The 26,429-nt window shown below is 39.5% G+C and overlaps 3 protein-coding genes across 5 annotated transcripts in view; 2 read left to right on the top strand and 1 right to left on the bottom strand.

Moving 5' to 3' along the window:
* Nucleotides 1–252: 252 nt before the first annotated feature.
* On the top strand, nucleotides 253–2,446 carry LOC129774028 (complex I assembly factor ACAD9, mitochondrial). Its single transcript, XM_055777720.1, has 4 exons — nucleotides 253–1,219; nucleotides 1,284–1,446; nucleotides 1,497–1,821; nucleotides 1,883–2,446. Exons 1-4 carry the CDS (start codon nucleotides 337–339, stop codon nucleotides 2,405–2,407), a joined length of 1,896 nt encoding a protein of 631 aa, XP_055633695.1. The 5' UTR covers nucleotides 253–336; the 3' UTR covers nucleotides 2,408–2,446.
* Nucleotides 2,447–5,960: 3,514 nt separating this feature from the next.
* LOC129762852 (BTB/POZ domain-containing protein 9) lies at nucleotides 5,961–12,709 on the bottom strand. Its single transcript, XM_055761416.1, has 4 exons — nucleotides 12,549–12,709; nucleotides 11,221–12,151; nucleotides 6,429–7,258; nucleotides 5,961–6,374 (listed from the first exon to the last, which is right to left on the bottom strand). Exons 2-4 carry the CDS (start codon nucleotides 12,053–12,055, stop codon nucleotides 6,147–6,149), a joined length of 1,893 nt encoding a protein of 630 aa, XP_055617391.1. The 5' UTR covers nucleotides 12,056–12,151; nucleotides 12,549–12,709; the 3' UTR covers nucleotides 5,961–6,146.
* A 6,196-nt stretch (nucleotides 12,710–18,905) lies between these two features.
* The window catches only part of LOC129771577 (TATA-box-binding protein-like), a 44,843-nt gene continuing 37,319 nt past the window's right edge, over nucleotides 18,906–26,429 (top strand). The window contains exons 1-2 of one of the 3 annotated variants that reach the window (XM_055775364.1): nucleotides 18,906–19,301; nucleotides 19,369–19,505. The gene's annotated coding sequence lies outside the window, so the exon portion shown is untranslated. Of the gene's footprint in view, nucleotides 19,506–26,429 lie in introns of all 3 variants that reach the window. The other 2 variants (XM_055775373.1, XM_055775353.1) reach the window with 2 other exon arrangements.

Genomic DNA, 26,429 nt, shown 5'->3' with positions numbered 1-26,429 from the left:
GAAACATTTATTGCCCCCTTAAAACTCCATATACCAAATTTGGTTCCATTTGCTTGATTAGTTCTCGAGATTTGTAGAAATCTGTGTTTCATTTGTATGGTATGTGTGGTCCAATCAGCTGAATGTCGATTTAGATGTAACTTCCTGTATATAGATACGACTAGTTTTTCGTGCATATGATGATATTCTGAAAATTCGCCTGGCACCCCTTTGGTTAGGTAATCAGAATCGATGTAGTTTCGGCCTGAGACGTTTCGGCTCATGAAATCGATCAAACCCAGTGCTTTGGTTATGCATTGATAAATAGAGATAAATACAAAGTACGTTTTAGTGGAAATGCTGTCCATAACAAGAAATATACTACAAAGCCGTTGTTATGCCGGCCGCCGTTTTACACAACAAAATTCATCCCGATATAAATCCTCAACGATTACTTCCACAAAACAGGAGCAAGAACATGAGTCGGAGAGTGAAATAAAAATCAACACGAAGCCTCAACACCAGAGACTGCAGAAGCGCAAACCTTTGATGAAAAATATGTTCATCGGTGTTGTTGATACGGATTTACTGGTGTATCCAGAGTCACTCAACCGAGAGGAACAGGCGCGTGTGGTCTCCGAGCGAAAATCTGTCGAAGGCATTCTAGGAAAGGACGGGTTAACAGACCTCAGGCAACGACTCGCGGAGGTCGGAGTTTTCGGTTTGCAGTCACCCATGAACCACGGGGGTAAACATCTAATCGAAACAGAACTGGCGTACTTCAATGAGATTATATCGGAGGATTTTTCCACCGCATTGGAAGCCGAACAACATAACGCGATTGTGCAGATTCTGAATAAATTCGGTTCGGAACAATTGAAATACAAATGCTTGGATGTGCTGAGTAGTGGTACGAAAATCGCTAGTAGCGCGCTGTTTGAGTTGGAAGCTCCTAGCGGAGCAACGTTTAGCACTACCGCTGCACTGAATTCCACGGGAGGTCATTGGTTGATCAATGGAAGCAAATCGTTTGTGACCAATGGTGATAAAGCGGGATATTTGCTGGTGCTGGCGTCGACCGAAAATGTCGACACTAAAACAAATTACGATACATCGATAACGGCGTTTCTGGTGGATACATCCACCAAGGGCGTCGTGTCATCTAATCCAGATGAAACATTGGGTCTAAATGATGGCAAACAGGTGAACGTTACATTTCAAAATGTAGAGGTTCCGTGTGGTATGAAGAAAATCCATGTGTCTTTAACGAAAAGCTGCTCATATTAATTCTTCTTCACTCGTAGATAATGTTATTGGAGCTGATGGCAAAGGAACAGAAGTGTTGGTTGAACTTCTTAAAACCACCCGCATCCAGACAAGTGTACTGGGCGTATATTTGATGAAACAGTTGTTAAACAAACTCACGCATTACTGCATCGAAACTAAAACCGGTTCCGGTCATATAATGTACGTGAACATAAGATTAAAGAACCTCTCAACTATTAATCCATTTTTAGGGAAATCGAAAACATCCGGGAGGAACTGTCCCGCTCCACTTGCTGGATATACGCAGCGGAGAGTATGATATATCTAACGACAGGCCTTTTGGATGATTTTATCGATCAGGATGCCGAAATGGAGGCAGCAATAACCAAAGTTTTCATGAGCGAGAAGCTTCTGGAGATGTCAATGCTACCGCTGCGTTTGATAGGCCCACAGACTCTGATCAAAGGTAATGAATTCGAGACACTACTACGAAACGCAGTTCAATTTTTTGGCCGCGGAGAAACCCTTGATTCGATCAAATTTTTTATCGCGCTGGCTGGTTTACATCATACAGGGGTAAGTTCTACCGTTATACACGTGTGCGAAGAACGCAGAGTTTAATTTTTTTTTTCTGCAGATGTCTGCCTACGAGACGATCAAAAAGGATCGCAACCCAGCGATGAACCCTTCCCACGTCATATCGAAAATGTTCGATAGGAACACTATCGATACACCGAAGCAATTCGTGAACCTCGAGCACTACATGCACCCATCACTAGATGCCGCGGCTCATTGGATTGAGTTCTCGATCACACGTTTGAAACTTGCCACGGAGCATGCCCTCTCGAGGCACGGGATTGAAATAGTCAGCAAACACATAGAACTGGTGAGGCTGGCTGACATCGCTGTTCTCATATACGCAATGGTTGCGACCGCTGCCCGTGCCTCTCGGTCGTACTGCATAGGCTTGCGGCATGGTGAGCAGGAAATTTGCCTTGCCAATGCATTTTGTCGGGAGTCATCGGATGCTATCCTACGTTTGGCCAAGGACCTTGAGCAGGGACCGTACATCACTAACGATGCAAACCACAACTCGCTGGCAGAGTATTTGTTTGGACAGAAGACATACTTCTTTGAACATCCGCTAACGCGAAATTTCTAGGCGAGCCTTTAAATAAATATATGTACCTCATAAAGATAACATCAGTTTATTCAGTGGATTGCGAATTTCTCTATTTGTTCAAATAATTTGATACTATCGGTATGGATTCCTTATTTTGCTTGGCTTGCCGATTGCTCCGTGTCGAAGGCGATCTAATTGAATCCAAGACCAAGCCAATTATTGGACTGTTATTTCCAGCGGAATTGAAAGGACAAGTTTAAACTAATCACGACAAACAAATAATCTTTATTCGAACGATGTTCACACTTTGAATAATTAAACAAGAATAAAAAAATGGTGTCTACCACCGTTTTACTTCCTCTTTACACAGGGCTGCCACCCGTTCAACCAACATGACCAACATGACAGCACGAAGCCAAGGTGTATCGAGAAATAGGTGGCACAGTAGTTGCAATCACAACACTCCTCCTCAACGTGTAGTGCCACCATTTGATGACAGGCCCAACATACTTGAGAACCTACGTTGCTTCGTTGTTCCCAAAGGCTTGGTAAGCACGTCCGCTACCATGTGCTCAATTGGACAGTACTCCAACTTGAGGAGACCCTGCTCACACAGCTGCTTAACGAAACGCTCTCTTGTCTCAATGTGTTTAGACCGACGGTTGATCCTTTCGGAGTTCACGAAACTTATACAGCTCTGGTTGTCTACCATGACCATTATGGGATCATCAACGGGTGCTCCCATCTCCTTCATTAACCCTTGCAGCCAGACCAACTCTTGCATAGCCTCGCTGAGAGCTACATACTCTGACTCCATGGAAGACAAAGTAACACAAGTCTGTTTACGACTGGCCCATGAAACAACCGCAACAGCATAGAAGAACGCATATCCGGTTGTTGATTTCCTCGTCATCGCGTCGCTTGCCCAATTAGCGTCAACAAAGCCCATCAGTCCACCTCCAGTTCCATTGTAAACTAATTTCCAATGCTTTGTTGCTTTCAAATAGCGAACCACTCGCTTTGCCGCTACCCAACAAGCCTCTGTCGGAGCACTCACTTTACGGCCAAGTATCGCTGTACTAACAGCTATGTCCGGCCTCGCACACACCGCGACATACAGAAGACCACCAACGAGACTTCTGTATTTGGTTTCGTCATTGAAAACGGTGCTTTTATCCTCCACTTTTAAAAAACCTTCGTCCATTGGCGTCTTAGCAACTTTTGCGTCCTTCAAACCAAACTTGTCTATCAATTTATCAATATAGCCTTCGAGGCTCACACTGTAGTCACCGTTCTGTCGTTCAATTTCTATACCAAGAAAATAACTCAAATGTCTCCGATCGGTGACCTCAAAATGCTTCTTCAACGGTTGGTACACTGCGTTGATTTTGTCCTCATCTTCACAAGCAACAGCTATATCGTCCACATACACTAACAGGAAAACTCTCTTACCATCTTCCAACTTCTGGTACAGACACGGGTCAGCACTACTCTGCTGGAAACCCATATTCACCAAGACACAGTGCAGTTTTTGATTCCAGCAACGCGCGGACTGTTTGAGCGCATAGATGCTCTTTTTCAAGCGACAAACCAAGTGCTCCTTGCCTTTTCCCTCGTATCCAGGTGGTTGCCGCATAAACAAATCTTGCTCGAGCTCTCTAAGTAGGCCGTTTTTATATCGAAGTGCTTGAGTGTCATTTACTTCTTGGCAGCCACAGAAAGTAACACACGAAGAGTTGTGTGGCTTGTAACGGGAGACTTTAAACTCTGAGGGTTCATTCGTCTCTAACTGTGGGCTCAAATCGGGGATGGCTTATTTATACCAAATAAGTTGAAAACGGGCAGAAGCGAATGTATTAGGTGCTCGTTATTGATGGTACGGGTAGGGTTAGAACACAAGTCGACAGAACAAATGTATGGGAAAATGGGAATGCTTCCAGTTTTGATCAATTTAAACCGCTTAAGGATCACGAAATGGTGCTCCCTTGGCCGAGTGGTTAGCGTCATAACTAACATGCCGGGTGTTCGGGTTCAATTCCCGTTCTGGTCGGGGTTTGGTTTTCGTCAAAGAAATTTTCTCCGACTTGCACTGTGATCACGCGTATTCTAGAGCTTGCCACTCAGAATGCATTCAAGGCGTGTTGTGTTATTTGGCATAGAAATCTCAACTAAGTACTAATAAAAATGACGCAAGTAATACTACGTTGAGACGGCGAAGTTCCTCTAGGAACGTTAGTGCCATTGAAGAAGAAGAAGAAGAAGAAGAAGAAGGGATCACGAAATATATAACATGTCAAACAAATCCTAGAGAATTTCCGATTCGATTGGTATGCAAATTATCAAAATCCGCTGTGAAAATAAATATTAACGCTGATTTTATTTCATTCAAAACGTGACCAGTTTTATGTTTTGACACCCTTCCTAATTAGCTCTGCAAAATATCCTAAAAATCTGATCCGTCGTCGAGCAACCGGACATGAATACGGCCTGATAATTTCCCACAAACCTACTTACTATTGACGATTGATGACGAAAGAGGATTTGAGACAGAATTTTGTAGGCACCATTCAGGATTGTGATGGCTTGATAGTTCCCACAATCCAGCTTGTCATCTTTTTTATAGATGGGGCAGATTACCCCGTCCTTCCATTCCTCCGGTAGCTGTTCTGTGTCCCAGATCCTGACTGTCAACCGGTGCATACATTCTGCAAGTTTTGCCGGAGCTCCTTTGGAGAGCTTATTAATGGCCTCCTTAACTTCGTCTATCGTCTGGAGTGGTACGTCGTCGTTGTGTAGTCCTCATCAACGTCGTCTAGGTCTCCTGTCTGCGCGCTGTTCAAGTGCTCATCGTAGTGCTGCCCTCACCTTTCGATCACCTCGCGTTCTCTCGTCAAGATGCCTCCTTCCTTGTTCCTGCACAATTGGACTCGCGGTAGAAGCCTTTTGCGAGGCGTTTAGTTTCTTGAAGAACTTCTCGCGATAAAGCAGCTCCATTCCCTTACATTCTTTCTTTTTTAAGGTAAGTATTCATTTGATAGAACTCTTTCTGTTCTACAAAACTATGACAATTGTATTTTTTAGTTATTTATTTGTTTATTAGTTTTGAGGCATAGAAATGGAATACCCAAGAGGCAAAAATCAACATTTTCTGTTTTTCTTTGCTTCTCATCGAGATCAAAAAGCAGCCCAGGACATTTGCGACGTGTGTGGAGAAGGTGCCATAGGCGAGTCTTCAAAGTTCAGAAATGGCGACTTTGACGTCGATATGAACGCCCCGCAGCAGAAGACATTCTGAATTCGAAGAAAAACGTCTCAAATTACGCCAAATCATTCGTGAATTGGCGGAAAAAATGCACTGCGAACATAAAACGATTTTCCATCACCTTCATTCAATGGGATTTACCGAAAAATTGGGAGCCTGGGTGCTTCACGAGCTCAACAAAAAAAACAAAGAAAGCCGACTACAAATTGTTTCTCAGCATCTCTCCCGCCATCCAGTAACACGTGATCATAAACAGCACTTATGATATATTGAAAACGGATAATTTTTGCGTGTATATGACATCTCACAGCACAATTATTGAATACAAAATTTACTCTGTTAATAAAACATAACCAATTTATTAGTCGAATAGCATAAATAAATATTTTTTTTATACATTTCACATTTTCCTCAGAAGGTCATAAAATGTTTATATATGTGCAGTTTATAACTATCGCAATCGATGCCAAAGTGTTAAAAGCAATACTTATCAATCGACAATTATACAGTTGATTTCTAATCCACTAGCTCCCTGGTACAAACGGTGCTCTCTCGGCTGGTATTAGTCTGGGGTTCGGCCGATTCCAGGCTAACCGAAGGGGACGCAGTCAGCAATGAACCAGTCGTAGCCTGAGAAGCACTGCCTGCCGACATAGTCAACGACAGCATTCCATCGCGTACCTCGTTATTATTCGCACACTTTGGATCCTGCGAGGGACACTCGAAGTGGACGCAATGGAATATCTGAAATGCAGTGGAATTTGTACCCATTCCTACATGGTCTTCATGGCATGTTACCTCATTCGCTGTGTTGTGAGTTCCAACAATCTTTATGTAAACCACTACCCTTGCATCGAACCCGAAATGTTGCCAGGATTTGAGCAAATCATTCCGCCTGTCGACAACCATCTCCCATTGCTTCAAGTTGGTCGATGTTTCGATGTAGAAACTGTAGGAACGATCGTCACAGTCCCACAAAAGCAATCGCAGCGATCCGATCCAGTAAGGTTGACCAAGCTGCACCAAGATAACTCCACTGCCGAGCTGATGACAGGTATATCCCGAGTCCCAATCGTAGTTTTTCACATCTCCGTTCAGCAGGACATTGCGAGTACGGCTCACGCCCTCAACTACGAACGCACTGCGGTCCACAGTAGCAACATTGTTACTTGGCACAACGATGCCATTCAATACTGGTGTCGTTTTCTCGGTAAACATTGCCTCGAGAGCCACCACATGGAATACTTTATTCACAGTATTGTGAGTTCCAACTAGGCGAATGAAACGAACGGCTCGCGATGGGAAATACAGATACTGCCAAGAGCGACAATAGTAATCCGTATGATCGACCACCCGATCCCAGTTCGATTGATTGACCGACACTTCAATGTAGTAAGAATACGATCGATTATCGCGATCCCACAGAAGAATCTTGATGTGATTGATGATGAACATTTTGCCCAGCTCAACGATGATTCCTTGCGTTTCCCCGGTGTCAAAAATGGTATGCCTTGTGTATCCTTTCTCCATATCGTACGATATTGTGTCACCATCCAATAGTGCGGATCGCAGCTCACCCTGGATAGTGCGAGAGTTGAACTTGTTGCAGGCGACATTTTCCTCAGGCCCTAAGGATAATGCAAATTATTATTTCATGTGAATTTATTTATATATACTAGCTGACCCGACGAACTTCGTTCCCTCCAAAATGGATTTTTTCATATAAATAAATTCTTCCAAATATTCCATATCTTACTTAGCGAATGTTCGAGAAATCGCAGAACTTTTCATTGATTGATCTAATTGGCCGTTCACAATTTTGACATAAATTTCCTTTTACTTCTACCAAAACTCGTCATTATAATTTATTTTTGTTTTCAGACAAAATTTCCGCTCAAGATTCTTAATTCAGTTTTTCCGTTACATGGAATACATGTTTGATGCAGAAAAGTAAATTTCCGTTAATAATTTTTATTTTCAATGCGTTTTATTCCACCTGAGAATCTTTTGCCATTTTCGTTTCACATCAACAGAACATGAAGCTTTACTCCGAAAACGCGAAAATCAATTGGACCAACAACGATGTCATTGTAGAACACATTAGGTTTGGTTTGTGTTTTTTTGGACTATAGCTGTAAGCCCGCTAGCCTTCTTTAAATTAACATGAAAACATAAAATACAGCTTGAGCTTGGGTAGACTGTACAATTCGTAGTTGCTCTCCGTGATTGACCTGAACCAACCAAATTGCACAAAGAATACACAGAATGACGCTTTGGACTAGTAAATCATTCTCGTTGTGCAATTTTCGGTGATTCCAGCTTTAAATGGTCAATAACGATGCCGGCCAAGTCCTTACAGTCACCAAGGGAAGGGAAGGAATGTTAGTATGATATTCGCCGCTCGAAGGCCAGAAGGGTCGCCTATATAGCGTGGTTCCCTAGCGTTTATCATGGAAGGGATAGTTGTTAGTTGGAAGAGGTAAGAATCAGGATTCACTGAGGTAAGTGATGTGATTATGTAAACGCGAACTATCGACTACTCAACAAAACGAAATTCTGAAAATCTAATATCTCAACATGCAGCAGAAATCTTTAGGTATCCTGAGAAGGAAAACCTGTAACATTAATTAGTTTTTTTCATTACTCGCGCGTATTTGTTATTGAAATCCAATCGCAAGTTTAAACTGAGAGAAACCTGAGAAGGTAACCGAGAGAACTCCTATCAAACTAATCGGACCAGCGATATATTCCATTCCTCAATGCGCGTAGTCATCATTTAATCCTAATCACAGTGACGGATCGTTATCTTTGGGAAACCTGAGAAGGTAACGAGAGAGTTCCTTTACAATCAATCGACCCTACGATGTGTAATATATTACGATGTTTTTTGTTATGCGTCGTTCGTACGCTTTAAAGAGTTCCAATCGTGACGCCGAAGAATCATATTTGGGAAACCTGAGAAGGTAACCGAGAAAACTCACTTAGAAACAATCGTGCTTCTTAATAATATAGATTAGCAAACTAAAGGTACTATAGTCATACTAGATCCATACTTTTTTATTTTGGTTAGATATGATGAACCTCTGTTCGAATTGCGGCCACAAAAAATATACGAAAAATCATTTTTTTCCACTTTTTCCCAAAAATGATTTTTTAAAAATACAGTTCGCTAACTAATCGTTCGCTAACTGGTCCTGGTTTAACTGGTCTGCTGTTTAACTGGGCGAACGTTAACTAGTCTTTGGACCAGTTAAAAAGCAGAATTTCGTAAACAATCTACGCCATATTCAAATTGAAGATTTGCTGTGAGGGGCATTCGAATGTAATTTAAAATGTTATGAGAATAGACATTATTTTCGCACGACAAAAACATTGATGAAACTACAGAAAAATAATTTTCTCAAATCATATCACATCCATTGGAATCCTTTTATTTATCCAATTACAGGAACAATGCGAATCAAACAATTAATTGAAGTTTCCCTCGATTTTATTTGACGTTTAACATGCCGGACCAGTTAAAACGCGAATGTCGATAAGTGGTCTTCCCTTTTCGCCCAGTTAGTGAATGTTTACTGTACTTATAACTTTCAAACCACTGAACTGATCGACATTTGAAAAAAATATCCACGCCATCCAGCCCACGAAAAACAGTCCTAGACCGTGATGCTTCCACCACCGTGCTTAATAGTCGATTGTAGATGACGGTTCTGGAGACCCTCGTCGCTCTTCTGCCAAACTCGGAGGCGCCCTTTTTTGTTAAACAGTTCGAACTTGAACTCGTCTGACCAAATAACGCGCATCCAGAACTCTAGCGGCTTGTTGACATTGTCCCTCGCAATCGAAATTGTTTTGTCCCTATTGTCCCTCGCAATCGAAATTGTTTGGTGTTGCTGATGATTGGTCGCTTTTAGGCGAAGTAGCCGTTCCAACAAAGGGTCGACGAAAGGTGCTATTGGAAAGGTCCAGATCCAACCTTCCTTTAATCGGCCGAGTGGTTGTTCTTGGGTTTTTTCTTCACTTCCGGATGATTAGCGTGTCCGTTCTCGCATCAGTCTTACGTTTCGGTTCTCTTCCCGGTCGATCGGCCACGCTGCCGAGCATCTGACGCTTCCCAGCTGGACCGCATCCTGACTTACCCCACAGTTTTCAGCAATGTTTCGCTGAGACTCCTTAGGCTCAGTGGCGTCGATTGGGGAGTGCGGAGGGGGCGGACCGCCTCCGGGTACACATTTTTAGGGGTGCAGAATGAACCGAATTTGTATGAATAAATTGAATAACCATGGTTGATTATTTTTTTGGAGGGGGGATGAAGGGTGCAAATCGAAACATCGGACCTGTGTTGAGATTTGCTTTCCACCATTTTTCCGGAAGCTACTTCAGCGTTAAAAACACGTCACTACGCTCGGAAAAGTCGACTAAACAGCTACGAAAATCAGGTTTGTGTCAGAAGTAAACATCCAGCTGTCAAACCAGAGGGGTTCATCGATGAAAACAACATGGTAACAACATTTGCGCAAGTGGAGACACAGTACCAAGGAGCTGGAATTGACAGGTGGTTCGTTTTCGACAGTATGAGGATAAGGCATGGAAGATGCGAGAGGGGATGAAAAATGACAGCGACTATTTTACATAGCGTTTTCTGCACACCAACAATTACCTACGCTGGACCGGTTTCAATCGAACTAGCTGTTGTGTCCCGCACGATCAGGTGAGTCTCCAGCTGAAGCAGCAGTCGTCGGGAAACGACATGCCTGGATATCCAAACCGTACCGTTGCGCGCACTCAATCGTAATGGGTCGTCAACGACTAATGTGATCAAAGCGAATGGAACTAGGAGCAGTACGGTACAAGCCCGCCGGTAGTGGCTCTTTCATACACCCACTAGCACAGCTCCCACAATCGCTGAATTGCCAATCCCAGCAGCAACGGCAACAACCCTCACGTCCCGTAAAACAGCAATGAAGATAATAACTTGCAGCAGTCACCGAAACACAACAATGATGCCAACAGCGTAAACAAACAAACACATAGCGGTATGCATTCTTCATTGCATGCCATTTGTTATCCTCTTTCTCGGAAACGCTAGCCGTTCATTTGGCCGCTGTCAATTCGAACTCAAGTAATGGCTGAACAGCAATTCTGACAACGTTCCACCTTATTATACCGCCTTGCACAGTACCACTTTGAATCAACAAGAAAAACAAACACATCAAACTAGACGGCTCGGCAGATTCATCGGTAAGCACGGCCAAACGGTCGTCGAGCCAGACGAGCTACTCGTCTGTGTTTAGTCGAGCTCGGCTTCTGGAATATGAAAACAAACGAGACGAGCGCTCGTCTGCTCGTCTCGTCTTCTGAAATGAAACTCATAATGACGAGTTTAGGTAGAACTAGGAAATTTATAGTAGAAGGAAATTTTAAATGGTCAACTAGATCAAACAATGAATGGTTCTGCGATTTGACCCATGAACGTGCGCTTATTAAGAAAACGTGAATGTTTAGAAATATTCATGACAAAAAAAAATCCATTTAGGCGGGACGAAGTTTGTCAGGTCAGCTAATCCATCTATAATTTAGTAACACTCACATAATGCTCCCCTGTATGGCAATTTGGTAGAAGCGGTCTTCTCGGCAATCGCATCCAGTAGATGATCGGGATCCAATATTCCGGATGGGCGTACGACATGGAGTAACTGCTCCAAGGTCATCAGTGAAAATCGTACCTCCGAAACAACCGCCTCCACATTAGCGGCTGTTTCCGTGTTACATTTGCACCAATCGTAAACGGCTTGGAAAATTTGTACTTCTGGGGCAAAAAACGAATTTCTAGTCAGCAGGCTGCAGATAGAATCTTGAGAGAGATTCTTGAAAGTTTCGTGCTGAAGAATCTCTCCCGCGTTGCGGTCTAAGAAGGAATGGCAAACATTGATGAGTCCCTCGAGATTGAAGAGTTTGGCAGCGTCCAGGATTGCGCACACATTGTTCAGTGAAAGCACTTGCCGCAGATAGTCCGATATGGCATACTCCAAATCGGTAAATCCGTACTGGTTAGCCAAACCCAATGTATCGAGAATATTCTCCTCTTTCATCTGGGCGAGCGACATGTTGCCGGAATATATGTACTTCAACAAAGCCTTAAACGCCTTCAACGGTATCTTCAAATGAATCTCATTTTGATTGGTTTCCGAGAGTCCCCCGTAGAGCAGCGCCCGGAAGTATTCACTTCGCGCTGCCAGGATAACCCGATGCGCCGGTAGTTTTTCGTCCTCTACGATGAACGTCACGTCGGAATAATCGTAGGACATACAGAGCTGTGCCATTTGTTCGCTGAATCGAGTCGTTAGTTCGATCTCTTCGGTTCCAGATTTGCTCGAGGACGACGAAGAATGAGGGCCAGCCATTTTATGACTTTGGCTGCTCATCGCTGGAGACGATGGCTCGTTGACGCAACACAGCGAACAACACAGCACATCCAAAGGACTGGTCGCAGCAATGTCGTTGGCGAAATTCAAAAAGCCCTGAAATAAAAAAAAATGCCAAAATGAAAGTCGGAGGACAATTCCTATTCGTGTGAAGAAAGCAATCAAAACAAACACTGAAAAAAAAACAACCATGGTTTTGCATATTGATGGAAAATCAAGTCATACGATTAAAAATGAACCATTTTCAAGTATTTTTTTTTTGCGATCATCGTAACCGGTGAGCGCTGATTTGCTTGTACAACTGTTTAGCAATTTTGTATAGTAACAATTTGCCAGCACTGTTAATTTTCGGTCCGACATGGCGTCTCCCAATTTTCACTGCTTTTCCCTTTCGCTTGTATTGCTTCGGAGATGAGATGACTCATGTCGGTGACCAATGATTATTAAAGTCGCTAGATTGTGCCGAGCATAAAAATAAAAAAGCACCTTTTACCTGGCAAGGAAATAGAATGTCCGGATTGTTATTTTCCAGCACTTTCAGAACACAAGATATTGCGGCTCGTTCCGAATTTATGCCGACAGTTTCTATAGACGAGCTCAGCCTATGCGAGAAGCATTAACTGCGTTTCAAAACAGTTCGTGAACCGAATGAGAACGAAATTTTGACAACAGTCTGAGACGCAAATTGAACCGTTTGCTCGGAAGCGTTCGCAGTAAGATGAGTGCCAGGGTTGCTGCACTGGAGAAATAGTTTAGTAAAAGCAATTACCAAATCTTTAGTAGCCAAAACATTGGTAAAATATACAAATATACATACCCATGGGTGATTTCTTCAAAGCTGGGTCATGCGGATACACTGAGAGAAATAATTAGCAAATATGTCAAATTTTTTGGTAAATATTACCAATTTATTAGTCATTTTCTACCGTACTAATCATTGGTACATTTTACGAGAGAAAAATGGTAAACACACATGTAAAGCAAAATTGCGGTTTGTGAAGCAATGTTGGTTCAAAATCCCACTCAACGAAAGCGTTTCATCGATTCGATAATGGCTGTTTTGTTGACACAATATCAGGGATTTTTTTTTTGGATAAACATCAGAGATGAAGATGATATTTTTAATTTTTGTTTAATAATGTATTATTAATTTAAATGCTGTGTTTAATTACACATCATTATATGTACAGTAATAATAATAACAATACATTATCGACAAATTATTTAGCATAATTCCCAACGCTCGAATTTCTCGATTACTCTATCAAGTTCCTGTTTTCTTTTCCTGCTCTATCGCAATGTTTTCGTCAATTCATCACAAACCCTTCAAATCCCTTCAAGATATCGTTTATTTTCGCTTGTCACTCATTAACTCGTGCGCAGTTTGCCTGGCATTGGTTAAACTGCTCTTGAATGGTCTATTCAACCAATCCTCCACTGCGCTAACTAACAAAGGTTTTATGTGCTCCTGAACGCACATAACATGACAAACGATTCTAAAAAATATATAAAACATTTTAGATTCAATCACAAAACGAATAGCTATATGTGAAAAGCATAACTACATTAGCGGAATTTTAATCGGAAGCGATTGGTATCCATGGGAACATATGGGGAATAACTGTTCCCGTTACCACTGTAACCAACCATTGCAGATGGATGAGGCGAAAATTGGTGTTTTGAAAAGAGACAGCTTATCAGCTGGCAATCGTTTTTTTCTGAATCATAGGGAGGTACATAGATGAAAAAGAGAAATACAAATATGTTCATGAGAAATAGTTAACACAAAATATACATGTTTACCTGATATTTACAAGATAGTTTGAGTGTTACATATATTAAGTCCAGTTCAGTTCACATAGTTTAAATCCATTTTCTTATCCTCGCTAGTTCAAAAAAGAAAAAGAAATGCGATAAATATCGTATATAAAAAATCTCCAATTAAGGAAGGTAATACCTTTTTCTGAAGTTGAAACTGTGAGTCCGTGCTCTTCCAAGTTGTTTTATTTCTCGAGCAACATTTACTGAACATTTTCAGCTCCACTATTCAAAAATGTAGAAAATCTGCAATTAATGTATCCACGAGCAAGATTTCTCCCAAATCATTCCACATAATAAGTAAATAGGAAGAAAACGTTTCTCTCAGGCGTAAATTCGCAAATAGTTTTCAACCGAAGAGCTACATATCTTCCTCGTTAATAGTTCCTGTTGGCTCTTACAATTTCTGTTGTGAACGAACCTCCCGGGATTTCCCAGGAATCACCGAGAAAACTATCAACAACACCTAGTATATGAGAACCGGACGAAAGACATCTCGCTGATATTGAGATGGTCTTATGCAATAGTCAGATAATAGGAATAAAAAAATATTTCCTCCGACTTCCGAATTACATGTGGAACGATGCAGTTCATTGATTTTCCAGGTCAATCTGAAAAAGAAAATAAAAGGGTAACTATGTTGAAATATGAATAAAATCAAACTTCCTTACTCCCCGATGGAAATATGGAAACAGTTCTCGCCCGAGGAGCATCTACATTGTTGAATAAATAACAAAATGCTTACCATAGAAATTGCGTATGTGCAAACCGCTGTTCACAACCTTCCAAAATTAGAAACTGAAAAAGAAAGAGAAAAGAAATAAGGTAATGTTGAATTTTGTTTTTTTCAGATGATCGAAAATTCGATGCATCATTACATCACACTTTTCTTCACCTCGGCGAAAACGAATTCTTGAGATATTTATATAAATATGAACAGAAACAAAACAGAATTCTTACCTCCGAATCAATTCGCTTTCACAAGAGGAATGGCGACTGTGAAGTGTGCACCTCACGGCTGCTAACTATAAAAACACACAGGGTTATGCGGGCGCTACACGATTCGTCCAACATTTCACTCGAATGTTGGACTCAAACATTTGACTCGATGAATCGTCAAATGTTGTGACAAATGTGCTGCTACACGGTGAAGTGAATGTTCGATTCAAAGCAATCGGCCCTAACAATCGGCGAATATTTGGATCGAATGTTTATTATTTTTGTTTACCATCAAAAACGTTAGGAAACTGTATGACGATGCGAGTACTCAAATCGCTGCCGTAGCAATTGTACTGATATCGGGCTGTAAATTAAAAATGCTTCAAATCAACATTATTAGAATGCAATATTTCGCCGAATATCTTGAACTTTGAGAATCAATTTCACAGTTCCTTCACCTAAAACTTGTAAACAAACCAATCTGACAAAGATAGATTCGGACGAATCGTATAGTGGTGTATCGAATGTCATCGAGTGTCGAATCAACGAATGATAAAAATCCTTTGACTTGTGTCACTCGCGTTGGAAGGTAATCCACAACGAACGGATTACCTTCCAACGCGAATATTCGACACTCGACATTCGTGGTTCGTAATTCGTCAGTCGACTACACGATGCGTCGAATCATCGAGCGTCCAGCATTCGAGGGCGTTCGTAGCATCGTGTAGCGCTGGCTTTACTAATACTATGAAGTAAAGTTTACGAATCCTTGGTGTGGAGGCGAATTTCATCTGACATTAGTTTTACAGATTTTTGGTAATATTTACAGAAAAATTGTATATTTTACCAATGTTTTGGCTACTACAGCTTTGGTAGCTGATTTTACTAAACTATTTCTCCAGTGTAGAATCAAATTGGTTGTCAAAAATATCGAATGCAAATGTTAAAAGAGATGCAATAATCAGGAGGGGAAAAAGGTGTTAGTTTTCTTATAATTATCCACTACATAGATAATGTTTTGTTATCAAAGGCAGAATAAATCAAAATTAATAAAAACGAACGAACTACCTTTTTACATCAATTGACGTGCTCAGAAGGAAAGGGGTGTTAGTGATTTGATCAATTTCTCTTCATCAACTTTTACTTTAGTTAATTATTCAACTGTAAAAACGTTCCAATTTGAGTTTGCAATAGAATCCGATAGATGAGGTTTTAACATTATCAAATACAGCTGGGAATGTGTTTGCAGCTAAGTTATGACGAAAAGAGAGAGTCAATGTAGAGAAATCGATTATGTCACTTACACCCCTTCATTTTGAGCCACTGAATCAATGCTAGCGTTCAGAATCAGAAAGATATAGTTGATATTTTGGCAGGAACTGAGATTCCAGTATTATTGAGATAATTTAAACGAATTATAATTCAATTGTCACTAATCCCAACATTTATTCCAGGCGCTGTAGATCTTCGAACGGTTTGCTTAGTGATGTCTAAATTTTTCATTTATTCGATTATCGATCAATCGTTGGGGCATTTTACAATATTCGATACATTCGAATAATTGTCTTTCAATATTCGAATAATCCAGCGAATATTTTTTCTTTTAATAATCACGAATCATGTTGTCATTCTGGTCGCGTGGTCTATCAGGTTGTAGATGTTCCATTATTGGATAAAAAATGATGGATAAAAAAATTATATAGTCTAATTCTTAACCGAAAAATGCATTAACCTTGAGATAAATGCCTTCTTTATTAATCGCGATTACAGTGACAACTATTCGATGTATTCATATTTTGATTTTAAATTACTCGATACAAAATTACTCGTTTATAATTTCAGATATTCGATTATTTGAATTAATCGAATGATTAACCGACGTCTCTAGGTTTGCTCAGCTGATTGAATTTCGACTTCCTATACTGAGCTTTCTGTCCCCACATTTCGTGCCATCTGTAATTAGAATATTCAGCTGCACCATTTCGTATAGCGAATGAGCAATCCAAAAAAATAACACTCGTAAGAGACGTGATCGCTCTGAAGCCCTCGTGATGCACAGTGGGAAACAAACTATGCGATACTGTGTGGGTAAAATGGAACACAATACAGATTAGCTATTCTGGATAGATGTAGAAAAAACGTTTCACTTAAGTGAACTAGTACATTTGAGCAGTTCACTCACTCTCTCGTACAGTAGAGGGATATGTCGAAGCAAGTATGAAAAAGTGTGGGATGTTATATAGGACTGTTCTGTTCATTCATAAAATGCTATTTGTTAGAAAATAATTATTCGTCCGAATTTTGTTAAAAATAACTTAGTACAATAGAAGATCAAACGTTTATTTTGAAATTTTGATTTTGTTTGAGCCGTGATTCATTTTTTCCGCACAAACTAGTTTTGCGCTGCTTTTCTCACCATGTATCGCAATAACTGCTATATCAAAACTGTACCAAAACGCATGGTTATTATATATTGTGATGATCGCGATTTTATATTATAATAGTGATTATTCGTGGAACAATCAGGAATGCATCGACAAATGGTTAAAAATTTTAAAAAGTTTGAATGAAAATTTTTACTTCATATTGTTTGATTACCTAACACATGTAGTTCTGACATTCACTTAACCATTTGTCGATGCATTTCCTGTTTGTTCCACAAATAATTACCATTATAATACAAAATCGTCATTAGACACAGTTTTCGTTCAATATGTTTCTGCGGTATCGAAAAAAACCTCCTAATTCATCACATAAAATAAATATTCGATACGTTAAAGTAAATTTTCATTCATAATTTTGATTTTGAAGGCAGGTTCACTCCACCTGAATATCCATCATTATTTTCACCTCCCAATGAAAGCACACTTAGCCTCATGCCGTCTCCTCGAATATACTCTTTTTAGATTTTCCAAAACAATACTCGGAACTTTACAGTTCAGTATAGTTGTATTGATGAACCCGAGTGTGAACCCGTGAAACTAACAGCTTTCGAGGCGAACTAGTGCTACACTGAGTGCGAAACTGAGTGAATGAAAGAACGTTCTGACAGCAGTTAGTGCGGCACTGGGGTTGAAAATGAACGAAAACGAATTCGCTATAAGTGAATCGTGTCGTTACACACTTCGAGTCCAGGGGTGGCATTGCGCATTTCGAGTATCTCGTTTCGAGAAAATTCGAACTCAAATCGAATTGGTTTTAGTATTATGTATCTTTTTCAAGTTAATACTTTCAGTGTACTAGATTTAGAGCAAAATTTGTCTAGTAGAGAAATGTAAAATTTTTGGGTTCGTAAACAAAGCTGAGTCAAAGTGGTCGAAACGAACAAAAATCACTCGCTTCGAAATGCGCAATGTCACCCCATATTACCTTGTTATAAACGTACCCTGGGGGTAATGTAGTTTCTAACAAGGAAAGTGAAGTGGAAGGTAAAACGTAATGTCAGAATTGCCGTTCGGACGTATCCCGTAAGTTTGAACTTATTTACATAGATGGTATCCAAACAACACTAAACATTGACTACAGTTTCGCCGGCACGGTTGATTGCCGTTATGAACCAGCGCAAAAACAAAGCTGCAAATTATGCGCCAGTGACGGTACCACGATCAAAGCATTCCCTGAATCACATTAGCCGAGCCAGCTGGCGGAAGCATATGCATAAAGGTTACTAGGTTACTATTTTGAACGACAACTGTTTATTTATTATACTGCTTCAAATACCTTCGACGAAATCAAATGTAACCATACCAACGTAAGTAATAACATAAACAAATCCAAACTTTTCGTCTTGCCATTCCTCATACGTGTTTTCTAAATAGTGTAAATTACGAGCCACCTGTTAACTCTACCGCTTGGTTTCTAATTCAGGTATATTTTTTATCGGGATCTAGTGTCAAAAAACGCGTAGATCAAAAACGCGTATATTGACAACTCATATCGTAGTGTATGTGTGATCGCCTCTGTGTCGAATGGTGACATTCCTATCACTCGATCTCTTTCGCTCTGCATACCTTCATATACAGTCCCGGTCGGAACGGTGCTCAGTTTCTGTCCGTCGCTGTGCCTCCGCGCTGCTGTTGCTGCTCTGGTAACACGCACATTCATGCATACATTTTCCCTCATTCGTTTTTTCAAAAATGGCCGAGTAGGTAGTGCTGATTGAGTACTCGCCATCAGTCCAATAAAGCAGAGTGCACTTTAGAGTTCCCCTTTTCTAGGTAGTGTGAAAACTTTTGATGAATTTTGGGCTCTGATAAAACGTCTGAAATTGTTATCCGGAAGTTGCCTGTTCGTGTGCCTGTTGACCGTGTGTCGAAAGAAGAGAAAAAAAAGTATCCAAAACGGAAAGAAACTAGAAGAAATAAAAATCGGTGGTCCCCCATTCGTTGAATTATCGCGAAATATAGGGAAAAGATTTAATTTGCCATTTTTTTCAAATCAGCCACTATATTGCAAATCGCCAGTTCCATCGAAACGAAAAAAGAAGAAGGTGGTGAAAAGAGGAAGATCAGAAAAAAAGTGGAAATTATTAGTATAGGATTTTCCCCAATCAGCAGATTCTCCTCGTGTGCAAGAGCTTGCGAAACTTAGAAAATTCTGTTCCGAGTTCCAGTGAGGGGAAAGAAAATTCTATAGTTTCACGGTGGATTGGAGCGGTACTCTTTGATGCGCTTTAGGGCCAATAGAATACCGAGTAAGTATCTGTCAATTGTGTTTTATGATAATACACTGGATATCCGAGACAAAAGGGGTCCCTGAGTCAAAAGAGTGAGTCAGTATATAACTGCAAAATGTGTACACAATAAACCATGCGACAGAGAGAGATGATGATGATGGGACAATTTCTTCGGCAGTGCTCTGTTTTTGGGGCAGAGCTGCCAGATAGTCAGTCTACACCGCCGATCGAAGGCCGTAATGGTGGGATTCTATTGGCCAAGTGGAGATCGGTCTTATCTTGGGAGGTGTCCCCGCACATTACGTCACACGTGAGAGTAATGAACATCCTTCGTTCGCTTTTAAAGGGCTAAGGGGGTTATTTAATTTTTAAATTGACGTGTGATTCACGAAAACATGCACTGGATTAATTGAGAATGAGCGTAATTTCAATTGACAATGTAATTAATCACGGAGAAAAAACCAAGGCCGCCTAGCAAAACCGCTTATCATCTACGTTGAATTAGGTGGAATACCAAATTGATTGTGTTCACTTCAAATTCGTCCTGTTTTGGATTTGATTATATTTTTTTTAAGCAAAAGCACAAATGTATGCCCGTTGTGGTTGGAAAATTCGAATGATTTTGACTTCATATCGACATTCTTCGTTAATGTTCTCACAATAATGATCTTACAGTCATGCTCACTAGGATGCTTCGGAGTAGTTTAGGAGAAAACACTATTGTCAATAGACAAAAAAGTGACACATCTTTGCGCTGTTACCAACTGCGCAATGGCCTCAAAGTGGCCGAAATGTTCGATCGTATCCGGAAGTGTACCTGAAGTATGTACGTATTCAAACAGACGAAAGCATCTTTGGTGTCTGGTGCTTTATGATGGCATAATTGGTTTTTCTCACCTGATCGTCCAATAAAACTGAATGAAAAGAAAAGAAGGCCGTCTGTATACCTGAAGACAATAAGCTCGAATTTTGCTGGAACATTTTCTATCGGTTGTAAGAGTAGAAACGATCACAATGCTGATTGTGAATTATTTAGAATATATGCATGCATCATGTGAGATTTGAAAACAATAGCATGTGATATGATAACAAGGTGAAATGTAAGGGTATTATAAAAAGTTTGAATTTAGTTTCCGTTCCTCAGCATCACAACACATGTTGAAAGTTTCACTGCATGCAATTATCCAAGTAATCATTATTCTTGTTGGATTTTCTGGATATTGTATGAATCTAAGCTTTTGAAGGCCTCTCATTTACTTACTTCAAGGGACGGGCCTATACCGGACATGTGTAAGTACATTGCATAACTCAATGATCGGAATCGGTACGAGCTGGGAATGATCTACGATGAATATGTCGCAGATAGATGATAAAAAAGGAGATTCTATTAAATCCCAATAAATTCTTAGACGATGGGAGTTAATTTCCCAAAGATAGTACATGAATTGATCACAATTTATAATTATTAAAGTAACTTGTATTGAAACACAATGTAGATGCTTTACAGCCAATGGTACTTTCGTATTAGCGTCACCGGAGCCGAAATAATATAGATAGCATTTTTATTGTTCGCACTGGCATTCAAATATTATTTGTATTGTTGTTGCCTTGTTGTATGCAGTGTTTTGTCATTTTTGAGTCGCCGACCCGCCGTCGGAAGCAACGGCCTTTCGCAAACAAACCTGTGTTCCATCGATTGCCCGGTTAGTTTGAAACATAGGAGACGATCCTTGAGTTAGGTCCGACCGAGCGGCATACGTTTGCCCGGTTAAGTAATTGCTATCTATTGTATTTCGGCTCCGGTGACGCTAACACAAAAGTACCCAGCCAACTTCTAGGGTGGATTGAATTGTATACTGTCCCCGATTTCTTCTGACTGTGCAGTCAAACGCAAAATTGAGTGTACACATGCTACTTGACGATACTTTCCATTTATTTGGTAAAAAATATTTTTAGTACATTAATTTTTTTTATGCATATAATTTAGTCACACATTTAACTTTATATACTCGAACTCGATTATATGTGTTTCTATTATATACAATTTTGGACTCGATTATATACAGTTTGATTTTTTTGCATTTCAAATATGACTTATTTCAAGGACAAATTTTACCTTCCAACGTTAAGGTGAAATTTAAGTGGCTATTATAGGTGCAGTGGGGTAAAATTGTGACTTTTGAAGATTTTGCTTGAATTTTCGCCATAAATTGTTTATATCGTTATTGCAGCACAATTAAGATAGATAGAAGTTGGGTGTCAAAAAAACAAATTGTAGACCGGTTAGAGAGCTTTGATTTAGTTGATAGAAACAAGCCGGTTTAATATGAATTTTTAGGATAAAATAGATTATAACACATTAAAAATTACTAACTTTGAAGTTTTTCACTTCCAAAATGTTATTTAAATCCACTAATTAAGATGTTTCACGACTATAACCTGTACTAAATTTTCCATTTTTCTAATGGAAGCAACATAATCGTCTTCTGTAATGTGATTTTCAATATAACGCTAGTTTGAGCCAACAGAGTCCGAAACAAACAAAAAGTTCTATAACTCTGTCATTGCCAATTGGGGTACTTTTTTCGTTAATGTGTAATGTCAACACCCAACCACTGCTTGGCCAGTGTTGGCTTTTGCTTTTATTTTGGTTTTTGTTTGTATATGTATTTAAAAGTTTTATCAAAATGGCTAGTAAGAGGAAAGAAACGGATATTGTTACAAGTACAATGATAACAAGTAAGACTTGTCGAGAAAAGATAATGCGGAAAATAGCAACTGCTGTTGGAAGAACTCACTTTACAGTAAAGAAAATCATAAACAAGTGGAAATACAAAGGAAAATCTCCCGGGTAGAGGACACAAACGGATTTTATCTTCCGATGATGAACGGATAATTGTGCGAAAATTGCGAAAAAAACCCCTAAAACAATCATTCCTAAATTGCCTACCCAATTAGCCGGCAGGAAGACCTGTCAGTTCAGACACTGTCCGAAGAGCAATTTGGTAATACAAACAGACCTAAAGAGTTATGGAACAAGGCCTTTTATACGAATGAGACGAAAACCAATCTCTTTGAATCGGATGGAAGTCAGATGGTGTGGTGGAAACCAGGATCGATGCTTCAGGTTCAGCATTTGATTTCCACAGTTAAACACGGCGGCGGCAGTCAGGATAATGACTCAACGGGATAATCACTCGAAGCACACTGATCTCATTACGCCTGCTCTTCAATGTCCCAATCAATTCAAAACACTTGCGCAATCACCGGACTGGAACACTATTGGGCATCTATGTTGGGAAATCAAGAACCGTCTGAAGAATAAAAATCCACTCAAAACGACAATTAAGGAGATCTGGGAGAGCATTACGTCTACAGTGACCAGAAATCTCGCCTCGGCGCACGCAGGCAGTGCTAGACACCAAGGGGGGTCATACCAAATACTAGGGGATTGAGTTTTGTTATCTGTAAACATTTCTGAACTGATTTAAATTTTCTTTTTAGGAAAAACCTCAACTGTCCACTCAATTTTGCCACATCCGAATTGAATATTTTTTGTTTGTTTTATGATGAATATGAGTCGCCTTTTATTGATTACCCCGAAATACTCAAAATGACAAACCATCACGATAGCATGTAATATGATGGCAGATGGAATGTAAGGGTTTCACAGAGAGTGTGGACTTAGCCACGGCTTACAGAGACAAGGCTAGCTACTCCGGATCAGTCATTTTTAGTGACGTCATCTGTGTCGTTGAAGTAAACAATGTGTTCTTATTTTTTATTTTTCGTGCTTTGTAAGTTTGTGCGTTGATAATATAGTTGATTATATTTAATACCATGAATAATTTGATAAAACATTTATCCACAAAGAACATAATTCTCGGTTTTTCGGAAAGCGAAAGAATCTCTTTTTTGGCCCGATAATGTCATTTTCATAATTTATACACCCGCTCACAGCGCATTGAACCATTTTCGATTTTTCATTTCAGGAACATTTACGCGTAAGTCGGAAAACAAAATACAACTAGCGACTGTTTACATTGACGACTCGGATGACGTCATCAAAAAAAATGTTTACTCGCTAAAGAACTAGCCTTGTCTCTGTAAGCCGTGGACTTAGCTTCCGTTCTTCAGCATCACAACACATGTTGAAAATTCCACTGCATGCAATCAACCAATTCCATTTTTTTTTTGGAAGAATGTCGGGACTGAGAATTGAACTCGTGACCTTTAGCGTGAGAGGTATGGATGTTACCACTACGCCAGATCGCCTCCACATCACATGAAGATGACAAATATGAACATCAAATCTAATAATTTTTGAAGCTGAAAATTCGAAACATTTACTTTGTCAATACAGTGTCGAAGACTTATGCATAACGAGATTTGGTTTGCTGAACCAAAAAAAGCAAGGAACTTCATAAAGGAAGTTATACCTTCGTAGGAAGAGATGCAAAGTCCTAGTGCGACTATCACTTATTCCCTGAGTGATGGAACAAGCTGACAATCTATATATAGTAAACTGGAGTGCACTACAATAGATCAAACTAATGATCGTAGTGGTTCAAAGCTCCTGCAAAAAAAAAAAAAAAAAGGGAGAAAGATAAAGAAAGCGGACTGGTCATATGGAGATGGGTGAATGTGTATGACTCTTTAGCAGCTGACTTCGATTCTGGGACGGAATAAGGTGTGTTCCCTGAGGCAAAATGATAAAGCACATGTTGTAATGGGCTGAACAGCGGTCAATAAGCAGGCACCGATTAATGCATCTCGAATATCGCGTTAATTTTCTAGATCATGATTGTGTCGTGACTACTAATGATAAGGTTATCGTGGATGCAGAGAGAACCTAGGGCACTTTGGTCATGCTACAAAAACGTGATCTATGGAAGAGTTTGAGGAAAATAATTGAATATTCAGAAAAAAATATTTTTCAAAATCCTACACTAAAAAAAAATGATTTCAAGAACTAAAAGTCGATTTTCTTAAAAAAGCCATCTCATATTTTGATGAAATGGTAGATAAATTGTAGATAAATATGAGCCCTTCAACTCTTCCATACATCGTAATTTGTGCATATTTAAGGCAAAAAGTTTTCCTAACAAAAACTGTTTTAAGCTATAGAGAAAATCAATAACAGAAATAAAAAGGGGTTTATGGTGACCCTTGGATGCTAAAATACAGTTTTCAGCTTGTTTTTGTAGTCAAAAACAATATGTTTCAATTCAGAGAGCAACGACAGCTCTCAAACAATAGCTATCTGTCAAAAATGTCTTGATCGGTCGATCTGGTATCGAATAGTTGTTGTAGATTTAGGTATCTGTTAAGAGTCACTGTAAGTCACTGTAGATATGATAACAGTAAATGGATTGCATAGATCCATAAATATAAAGTGACGGAAAATAAATAGCATTATTTTGTTTCTGCGTAATCATCAGAATTCAACAAAGAAAAGTGTTGCATTGTTTAGCAACATGAGTCAAGCCGTGATTTCCAGGATTTGCAAGGATTACAAATGCAGTGCTGGTATTAACAATCCCAAGTGTAACCGTAATAAACTACGTCGGTTAACAGAAATAGAGAAAATACGTTTATATGGATGTATCCATCCGTTGGATGCTACAATGCGAATTTGTGAATCTTGTTTGGCATTGATTTGGCGTGTGTTCCTAAGAAAAAAACGACGTATAGATGAGGATAACACTAACCGAAATATTGAAGATTCAACATGAGATGACCATTTTTAGTTTTTGAAATAGATTTTTTCCAGTGTAGAATTTTAAAAAATATTTTTCAGTATTTTTTTTGGAAAATTCAATTATTTTCCTAAAATTCTTCCATAGATCACTTTTTTGTAGGACTTTTCATTTTCGAGTAAAAAAATTTTCTAAAAAAAATAATCAAAAATACTTAGCCCTTTCCATATGTTAGTCTAGATAAATTTTCGGAAAACTAAGTATGCCAAGTTGCATAATTAGGTAAGGTCTTCACGCCCAGAAAGTTTCATTGGGTTCTGAGAGGGTCATGCCAACATCTGGTCGAGTTGGCGCGAAATCTGCCATTCACATTCACTAGGCTGACCGTGAAAATTGTGACAAAATAGGATGGTGACATCAGGTCCAGCTGAATCATCTTTTTTTGGATGAATATTAATTGTTGGATTTCTGATAATAATTTCAATTGAACTATTTGACGATCATGGGAAGTACATTTTAGGGCTTTTATTTTTTTGTGACCTTCATGCTGAGAACAAAAAATTACCATTGATATTTGAATAGAAATGTGAAATGTTTATTTTATATTTAAAGAAAAGACGACACTTTCATAGAATGCGTAAAAAATGGAAAAAAGCATTCGATTTTTCAAAGTTTGATTCACTGGATTCTCTGGTACCAATTTAATCGGTGAATTGACCCCTACGCCGTTTAGAAAGTCGATTCTTTTTTCTCTAAAATTTTTTCAAATTCTACCCCAGACTCCCTAGCAGGAACGAACGATTCGCATTTACTGCACCTGGTTCTGATCAATTCAAGAGCTATTTTTTAAATCCTATGGAGGGAAAAGCGATTAGCTTACATATCATATGATTCTACGCTAAAAAACAAAGAGGATGGGTCTTAACATAACTATCTATGTTGAAGTTATTATGTTAGCTAGTAGGTAAACAAAAATCTGCTTACAGATGTAGGGTTAGATAAAACAGTAGCCTTCAGATACGAGCACACGTGGGCTACTATATCAAAGTGATTAGCGACATCAGTGCTAATCACAAATATCGTTGTGGGTACACCAAAATACGTTCGACGCGTGTTCTTTCCCATCGATACCTCGACGTTGATGTTGAAATTCTAATAAAGATGAGGCGAACTATATTATTCTGAGATGACGAAGTTGTCTGGCAAACGTAGTTCCATTGAAGTGAGTCGCGTCTAAAGTAAA

The sequence above is a fragment of the Toxorhynchites rutilus genome, chromosome 1, assembly GCF_029784135.1.
Source record: "Toxorhynchites rutilus septentrionalis strain SRP chromosome 1, ASM2978413v1, whole genome shotgun sequence".
NCBI classification, from domain to species: Eukaryota; Metazoa; Arthropoda; class Insecta; order Diptera; family Culicidae; genus Toxorhynchites; species Toxorhynchites rutilus.
Note: the sequence above shows the minus strand (reverse complement) of the source record. Positions and strands in the feature narration are given on the sequence as shown.